This window comes from Aspergillus bombycis (genome assembly GCF_001792695.1).
Source record: "Aspergillus bombycis strain NRRL26010 chromosome Unknown contig00061, whole genome shotgun sequence".
NCBI classification, from domain to species: Eukaryota; Fungi; Ascomycota; class Eurotiomycetes; order Eurotiales; family Aspergillaceae; genus Aspergillus; species Aspergillus bombycis.
Genome location: NW_019170063.1, coordinates 188986 through 198244, shown reverse-complemented (window position 1 = coordinate 198244; position 9259 = coordinate 188986). Strand labels below are relative to the sequence as shown.

Below are 9259 nucleotides of genomic sequence, written 5' to 3'. Positions count from 1 at the left end.
TTTTTTTTTTGCGCGTTTAACTCTTTATCGCCCTTCTTAATTCCTTTGTTATCCACTCTCCGCTCAACTATCATTAAGGTTGGCATCGGCGTTTGGTTTTCCCAATGGCGTTGGTATAGATCTAGATCTACGTGTGACGATATCTAATGTTGATGGCCGTGGCCAGTAAGATGGTTGAGCTACTTTCTGGTCATATCTATCGATATCCATTGTATATGTGGTTGGGAATCTGCACAGACAGACGGTAGAATATATTTGGCTACTATATTGGACTGAATTGGCATTGCAGCAAAAGTCTTTTGAACAACGACTCCTCGAATGGTGGAATTCCCTGTGGATTAGATTTGACGATTCATTGGGGTTGATAGATATTGACAAAAAGTCTATGCGACCTATATCTTGCGGACTTCTTGGACTTTTCGATTCTTATCGACGATCAAATGAAGCTGTCTGTCCTCCCAGCTTGTAGAAGGTCTAGATGCAGCTGTTGTATGTGGAACAGGCCGGAAGGTACCTGCTCGAAGGCCATCGGTGAAAAGCTCATATGAGGGGTAGTCTGTTTTCGTTAGCATGGCACTGTTTTCATGCATCATTATGCAAATAGAGGAAAAGGAGCGGGGTAGCATACAGCCATTGACAAAGTGAGTGACCTGTTCCGGGGTCATGCCCGTTCCTTTGGCAGCTAGAAGCGTCCTTTCTTGTTCCTGTCGCCAGTCATAGACAAAGTGTGAGTCTTGGGCATCACTGCAGGTCACGTTAGATTCCACAAATGGATACTGAAGCAAAGGGCAAGACCAGCAAGCTGGCAGAACTTACATATGGATCAGAGCATCCAACTGACTGTCGTAGATTATCCGTTAGCCCTTATCCCTCCAACTCCAGTCGCATCCAACAAGGCAAGGGGGTCTAAACTCACTCAGTGATCAGATCGTATTCCTTCAGCGCATCATTAACAGCCTTGACAGCCTCAAACGGCACATATCCCAACCGTCCATCATAGCCACCCTTCTCTTTCCGCATAACAGCATCATCCCACCTCTCGCGCAGGAGCCGATCATCCACAGCGCGGAAACCGACACACCAACCCTCGAAAATGACGACCTTTATCTTATCCTGCCCCTCACCATTAACGATCTCCCATTGCGACTCGGGTACGCGGTCACCCTGCCCCGCATACACCGATTTATCATACTGCGGAATAGCCGTGGCTCGGCCCGCGCGGAGAGATTCAAAGACCTCCTTGGCTAATGGCAGATCATGGGTACCCGGTTGCCCGCGATGCTGCAGTAGTGGGTTTGCAGGGTGCGACTTGGCGAGATTGACCTGTTCCTCGTGGGTGAGGTATAGATCGTCAAGCGAGAGCGTGATAACGGGGAGGGAGTATGGCGCGGAGCGGAGAGTCGATTGGAGGGTGGACACCTTTACATGTTTGCAATATAACCGTTAGACATCTATGTAGACATGGTTCAACCCGAATAGAACTAGATTTCTCGCATCAATTCATACCAGCACCGTCTTTCCGGCTCCCTGGACGCCATTCAACCCCAGAAAGAATGGTGGGGTTCTGACCGGGTCGTTTCCGAAACGCTCTTGGTGGGCTTTTAATCGCTCCAGGAGGAACGGGATGCAGTGTTGGGACTTGTCGTCGATGATTTCGGGCATTTTTGGTGGTTTGTTTTGGTTTTTACTGTGTTGGCTCTTTTTTGCTTCTTGTTTTTTCCCTTGCTACGACTACGTTTGTTTGTTGAGGGTGATTTATGTTTTATATGGGGGACTAAGAAGAAAAGCGCCATGTCGGAGGTGCGCCGAAGCGGAGAACCTGGAGATTCGAATGTCCGGGCGGTGGGGGACAAAGATTGTGCCTGATAGATTAACCATGGGTCTGGCCATTGTGGTGGGCTTTCAACTGCGAAAAGGTCTTTTGGACACGGAAGCTCGTCCCAGGGGGGACTGAGGGTAGTATTTAAATCTCTCTTGCCTTTTAGATTACTGAACATTTGGTTGTCTCATGGCAGACACGTGATGATGACGTCGGATCACATGTCTGAGTCAGCAAGGTCATGTGTTGCCTGATTGGGGTTAGTCTGCGCATTGAATCGTGATAGCCATGCGGATTACATAATAATGCCGATGCATAACTAACGAATGCTAGCGTCGGCAGCCAGACAAGGGAAATTTCCATGCTGGAGTAGTCGACAGAGGTGCATCGCAGCGAGGTTCCGCATCTATGGATGGCAGATCTCTTCATTAAAAACACCCCATCTATGCCTTAGGAACACCGGATTACTCGACAAAATATGGGGTTCTCGATCCAGGAGAGCTATATCGGCATGTGAACGAGGGATCATCTGCCTAGATCCGCTTGGTGCGTGGGAACCTCCGAGCTTCAAAGCAACCAAAAAGATGCCGAGGTTCCAAATGCATAGTGTCCTTGCCGAGCACCGCGACCGTCCACTTACTCCCCCAGATCCAAAGGCTTCTTCAACTCTGCTCTCCCCCAGACTTTCCCCTCATACTTAAACTTACTACGGACCTCCCTAAATCCTCGTTGAACTTTGACTACTTTGTCTATCCTCCTCTCCTCCCCTCTTCTCCTCTCCTCCTCAATAATACTGAAACATTTTGTGCGGAGGCACCACGTTATTACATTCTCGGTGTTTGCTTTTCCCTTTCCTTTTTGTTTTAATTATACCCGTACAAGATGTCTGAGCTGCGCTTCGACAACCAAACCGTCGTTGTGACGGGAGCCGGCGGTGGCCTCGGTAAGGCCTATGCGACCTTCTTTGCCTCGAGGGGCGCAAACGTCGTTGTGAACGACTTGGGTGGTTCTCACGCGGGTGAGGGCAAGTCGTCAAAGGTACGAGCCGAATCACGGCCACATGCAGGTTCTGGAATACTGTTACTAACATGGAGTCTACTATAGGCTGCTGATGTGGTCGTCGAGGAGATCCGTGCTGCCGGAGGCAAGGCAGTCGCCAACTACGACAGCGTTGAGAACGGTGAAGCTATTATTGACACCGCCATCAAGAACTTCGGCCGCATTGATATCCTCATTAACAACGCCGGTATTCTCCGGGATGTCAGCTTTAAGAACATGAAGGACCAGGACTGGGACCTCATCACCAAAGTTCACACCTATGGTGCATACAAGTGCGCAAGAGCCGCATGGCCTCATTTCCGGAAACAGAAGTACGGCCGTGTCATTAACACTGCCTCGGCTGCTGGTCTCTTCGGTAACTTTGGCCAGGCCAACTACTCTGGTAGGTACCAATGAACAGAGGCTATTCATAGATCAAGAAGCTGACAGTACCATTAGCCGCGAAGCTCGGTCAGGTCGGTTTCACTGAGACCCTCGCCAAGGAGGGCGCTAAGTACAACATCATTGCCAACGTCATTGCACCTATCGGTATGCAAAGAACACTAATCGTTAACTGTAACGAATGCTGACTTGGAACAGCCGCTAGCCGCATGACCGCCACCATCATGCCTCAGGATGTTCTGGACATTCTGAAGCCCGAATGGGTTGTTCCCTTGGTGGCCACGTTGGTGCACCCCTCTAACACAACCGAGACCGGTGGAATCTACGAAGTCGGTGGTGGCCACGCTGCCAAGCTGCGCTGGGAGCGTGCCAAGGGTGCTCTGCTCAAGACCGACGACTCCTTGACCCCCGGCGCTATCGCTAGGAAGTGGAACGATGTCAACGACTTCTCTCAGCCCGAGTACCCGACTGGTCCGGCCGACTTCATGACCCTCTTGGAGCAGGGTTTGAAGACCCCCAGCGCCCCGTCCGGCCAGGAGCCTGACTTCAAGGGCAAGGTTGCTCTTGTCACTGGTGGTGGTAACGGGTATGTGTTTTAGAACACGGCTTGAACATGACTGTTGCTAACGATTTTATAGTCTCGGACGCGCATACTGTCTGCTCTTTGCCAAGTATGGCGCCTCTGTGGTGGTGAACGATCTGGTCGACCCTGAGCCCGTTGTGCAGGAAATTAAGAAGATGGGTGGAAAGGCTGTCGGCAACAAGGCTTCCTGCGAAGATGGCGACGCCGTTGTCAAGACTGCCATCGATGCTTTCGGACGTATCGATATTCTGGTCAACAACGCCGGTATCCTGCGCGACAAGGCCTTCACCAACATGAACGACGACCTGTGGAACCCCGTTATCAATGTTCACCTCCGTGGTACCTACAAGGTTACCAAGGCCGCCTGGCCTTACATGCTCAAGCAGAAGTATGGTCGTATCGTCAACACCGCAAGCACCAGCGGTATCTACGGTAACTTCGGCCAGGCCAACTACGCCGCAGCGAAACTTGGTATCCTCGGTTTCTCCCGTACCCTCGCTATCGAGGGCGCCAAGTACAACATCAAGGTCAACACCATCGCTCCTAACGCCGGTACCAACATGACTCGTACTATCATGCCTGAGGAGATGGTCCAGGCCTTCAAGCCCGACTACGTCGCCCCTCTTGTGGTTCTTCTTTCCTCGGACATTGTTCCTGGAACTGGCACCAAGGGCCTGTACGAGTGCGGCAGCGGTTGGTTCACTAACACTCGCTGGCAGCGCTCTGGCGGCCACGGTTTCCCTGTGGACGTCAAGTTGACCCCTGAAGAGGTTGTCAAGAACTGGAACAAGATCACCAACTTCGATGACGGCCGTGCGGATCACCCTGAGGATAGTCAGGCTGGTTCTGAGAAGGTCATGGCCAACATGGGCAACCGCAGTGATGCCTCCGAGGGTGGCAACGACATCTTGGCCAACATCGAGAAGGCCAAGCAGGCGACTACCGACGGAACTGCTTTTGACTACGTCGACCGGGATATCATTCTCTACAACCTCAGCTTGGGTGCTAAGCGCACTGACCTGCCTTTCGTGTACGAGAACAATGAGCACTTCCAGGCTCTTCCCACCTTCGGTGTGGTCCCTTGGTTCAACACCGCCGTGCCTTACAACATGGACGACATTGTGAAGAACTTCTCCCCCATGATGCTGCTGCACGGTGAACAGTACATGGAGATCCGCAAATTCCCCATCCCCACCGAGGCCAAGACCCTGACCTTCCCCAAGCTCATTGACGTTGTTGACAAGGGTGCCGCTGCTCTTGTCGTTGCCGGTTTCACCACCAAGGACGCGAAGACTGGAGAGGATCTCTTCTACAACGAGTCCACCGTTTTCATCCGTGGCAGTGGCGGCTTCGGCGGATCCCCCAAGCCCACCGCCGCCCGCCCCAAGGGAGCCACCGCGGCCTACAAGGCTCCTCAGCGCAAGCCGGATGCTGTTGTCGAGGAGAAGACCTCCGAGGACCAGGCTGCTCTGTACCGTCTCAACGGTGACCGCAACCCTCTGCACATCGACCCTGAGTTCAGCAAGGTCGGTGGCTTCAAGACTCCTATCCTGCACGGTCTGTGCTCTCTGGGTGTCTCCGGTAAGCACGTGTACAGCAAGTTCGGTGCCTACAAGAACATCAAGGTTCGCTTTGCCGGTGTCGTCTTGCCCGGTCAGACTCTGAGGACCGAGATGTGGAAGGAGGGCAACACCGTCCTGTTCCAGACCACTGTTGTGGAGACTGGCAAGCCCGCCATTAGCGGCGCTGGTGTTGAGCTGTTGGAGGGGGCCAAGGCCAAACTGTAAATTATAATTAAACCGAGGACCTTTTGCGTGATGGCGAAATGATAGGATTAAATTGTGTACATAGATATTACGATTTCTGTTTCTTTCCAATTTAGCAATCTTTTTTGCAAGTTGACTTTCAAAATATGCTTACTTTTTCAATCTGGTGTATCTGACTGAGAATAGTCAATAATTCAATGGGGCCGATTCTTGATTGAAAGTCCATACCTAGGTCTTGTGGAAGCTTATTCTGATCGGATCAGGACGGGAACGAAGCTCGCTTTCCTTAACCTTCTTGCAACTAAGGTGGCCTGCTTTATCGCGGATCCACACCTAGAGATCCTCCACGGTTCCGCTTGGTGATTATACGTATTCGCGGTTAGCTTCGGATTATTACCAGCTATATATATCTCTGGATGTCTCTGGCATGCTTAACATACCTTGTATGGAAACCGATGTGAAAAGCACTAAAGACACAGGTAAAATACTTATATAGTGAGTGCTTGTATGGAGTCGTTCATCTCGACAAGCATAGTCATGTTTTGTTTCTCAACATATGTCACAATATCTTCTTTCCAATACTATGATACACTACAGACTGTACCTGTATTGCTATATTTTGAGATGAGCAGATGCCCTCTACCAACTTAGAATCTAGCTAGAGGTGTACTAATATCTTCTAGCGGCCTCTAACATCATGTATATACCATGTAGATCTGAGAATATAGTTTATTTACTAGTGATGCGATTATAGTGTTTAGCAGTGACGGGTAGGCGGTCTAGATTCCCCCAACATCGGCCCGCCATACGGTCATGTAACGTAACACAATACCATTGATTGGTGTCAACTTCATTCAACCTTCTCCATCACTCTCCAACTCCACTTATCTCTAGGCAGACAATTTGTTACCTCTCCATTTCTAACGTGTACTCACGCTACCCAGTATACCCCCTTACTTCAACATCTTTTTCGCCCCAGGCCGATCATGTAGCAGACTCCCCCGTCGACGCCACGATGGTCCTCTCGCTACCAGTTCCGAGTTTCTCCAAATCCCCAACAACAACATCAACATCATCTCCCCTCCGCCCCAACGACACCAACCAATCCAGCACCCTCAGCGAAGCCCTCCGCAACAACCCCTTCGGAATCACCTCCCGCTCGCGTCTAATCCCCACATCCACCACTCCAACCGCAGAACAAAACCGCGAACAAGAGGAACTAAACAACGCCTTAGAGACCCTCGCACGAATCTTCCCGGACGTGAAGATTGAAGTCTTCCGCGAATTACTTGTGCGATTCGATGGGCAGAGCCGCCTGCATGTCTGCGTTGAGCAGCTTTTGCGTCATAAAAAGGAATGGGTGGCCGGCCGGTGGAATGTCCCGGGAGATGACGCCGAGGCGGTGCCGGTGACGGAGTCCGGGGTGGTTCCACGAAATGAACGGTTTCGGACGACTGAGTACAAGATCGCTGTGAGAACGGTGCTGCTGAAGGAATTCAGCGGGCTGAGCAAGAGTACGGTCGATGCGGTTCTGGCGGAAGTGAATTTCTGTTATGTGAGGGCGAGGCCGACGTTGAGAGATCTTTCGAAGAGGACGTGGCGGGCGACGTTTAATAGTCTCTTTCCTTCTTTTAAGAGTAAGAGGGATAAGGAGGAGAGCCCTTTGATTGTGTGGCAGCGGTATGCGGATGGGGAGGCGGTTCCGATCTTGAAGGAGACAGGGTGTGTGGAGTTGGATCGGGAATTGCATGATGCTTTGCTGGCGCCGTTGCTGAGCGCGAAGAAAGAGGAATTTGAGGATCGGGATCGTAGGTTGGCGGAGGAACTGAATCAGGATGAGGCCAAGGCAGCAGCTGCGCTCTACGAATGCGAGTGCTGTTTATCCGATGTGACATTCGAGGAGATCTCGACTTGTTCGGATAATATGCATATCATCTGCTATGATTGTATCCGGCGGACGGTCCAGGAGGCGCTGTTTGGTCAGGGTTGGGGGAAATCAATCGATGTAGAGCGTTCGACTCTGAAGTGTTTGACCCCGTTCGCCCATGACGGCTGTAATGGGAGCTTGCATCCGGAGGTCGTCAAACGAGCCATCCTCCTTGACAAGGGCGGAATTGAGACTTATCTTAAGTTTGAAGGTCGGCTGGCTTCAGATGCTCTTCTCAAGTCCCAGCTGAAGCTCATTCGCTGCCCCTTTTGCTCGTACGCGGAGGTCGATTCAGTCTATCATCCCTCGGCGAAGGGGATCACTTGGCGCTTTCGTCGGGATGGGATCATCTCCACGATTATACTTACCATCATCATCTTAGACACGATACCCTTGCTCTTCATTCCCGTGATCATTCTCTACATTTTAGATCCTTCCACCGTTCAGAACTTCCTGCGCAACTCTTTCCTAAACTTGTGTCTTAAGGTGCGGCCGAAGAGATTCACCTGCGCAAACCCATTATGTCAACGCGTCAGCTGCATAACCTGCCAAAAGCCATGGCGGGACCCGCATGTCTGCTTTGAACCACTCTTGCTCGATTTACGAGCCACTGTGGAGGCCGCTCGCACGGCTGCAGTGAAACGCACCTGTCCTCGCTGCGGCCTGTCCTTCGTCAAATCCTCCGGCTGCAACAAATTAACCTGCGTCTGCGGGTATTCCATGTGTTACCTCTGTCGCAAAGGCCTCAGCCCCCCATCCAAAGCCCCACAATGGTTCCGCCCCAGGCAACGTCAACAAGAAAACATCAACCCAGCCAACGAAGCAGAGCACGCCGACCAAAACATCGATGACGAAGAATTCGAAGAACCAGAGGGCTACAAGCATTTCTGCGAACATTTTCGCATCAACCCAGGGGCTCGCTGTACCGAGTGCAACAAATGCGAGCTCTACCAAGACGAAGACGAAGAAGCTGTCGCGCGTCGTGCGGGCGAGAAAGCCGAACGCGAATGGCGCATGCGGCAAGGCATGGCCAGCGTCGGAGTCCGGTCTTTTCAAGTCAACCGGTCCTTCTCACGACAGAACAAATCAGCCGGCGGATTGTCATTGCCGGGTCAAGGGAAGAATCTGCCTACTGGGTGGATGAAGTGTGGCGGGAGGGCCGGTGGAAGATGGAAGGACAAGCCTTTGTGGATTGGGTCGTGGAACGGGTGGTTGTCATTGACAAGATTTGAGCGTGTTCTTGTCTTTCTTTTACCACATTTCGGTCTTTTTGGGTTTTACGTAGATCGTGTTTTAATATTGGCGTTTAGCATTGGGCACAACAGACCCGGTGCATGGATTCTTTGATGATGTGACGAGATATGACATTCCTTTGGCTACTTGACGTTCTCTTCTCTATCGGATTGATATACTTTCGCTATTTGAGATACACTATCTTGCATATCCCGCCAATACAGTAGTTTACGTCCGTAGTTATACCTCGATCCTCCCTGTGAGTTGACTCCTAGAGAATAAACTTGAAATCTATTTTAGATCACTGCTCTATAATGATGACAGAATCGCAGGTACACGACATCCTCAATCTCGGCCCGAAGTAAGCATAGTAGTTAGTTAAGCTAGGGTCAACATCATCAACTTCTGCTACCGGTCCTCTCCGTCTAAACAATATATATCTAGCTATATCATCTATGGATGAAGTAGACTGTGCCCAAAGGGCCATCGTG

The 9259-nt window shown here is 51.1% G+C and overlaps 3 protein-coding genes across 3 annotated transcripts; 2 read left to right on the top strand and 1 right to left on the bottom strand.

Annotated features, from left to right (window-relative positions):
• Window positions 1–392: 392 nt before the first annotated feature.
• ABOM_007803 (TDA10 family protein) lies at window positions 393–1662 on the bottom strand (the record flags this gene model as incomplete). The annotated part of the gene is made up of 5 exons (XM_022534932.1): window positions 393–556; window positions 629–744; window positions 817–840; window positions 917–1419; window positions 1507–1662. 5 exons carry the CDS (start codon window positions 1660–1662, stop codon window positions 393–395), a joined length of 963 nt encoding a protein of 320 aa, XP_022387766.1.
• A 1039-nt stretch (window positions 1663–2701) lies between these two features.
• mfp (putative peroxisomal multifunctional beta-oxidation protein (MFP)) lies at window positions 2702–5629 on the top strand (the record flags this gene model as incomplete). The annotated part of the gene is made up of 5 exons (XM_022534931.1): window positions 2702–2857; window positions 2924–3260; window positions 3317–3406; window positions 3458–3845; window positions 3898–5629. The coding sequence occupies 5 exons, from the start codon at window positions 2702–2704 to the stop codon at window positions 5627–5629; spliced, it is 2703 nt and encodes a 900-aa protein (XP_022387765.1).
• A 994-nt stretch (window positions 5630–6623) lies between these two features.
• Window positions 6624–8882, top strand: ABOM_007801 (E3 ubiquitin-protein ligase; the record flags this gene model as incomplete). The annotated part of the gene is made up of 1 exon (XM_022534930.1): window positions 6624–8882. One exon carries the CDS (start codon window positions 6624–6626, stop codon window positions 8880–8882), a length of 2259 nt encoding a protein of 752 aa, XP_022387768.1.
• Between the last annotated feature and the right edge of the window lie 377 nt (window positions 8883–9259).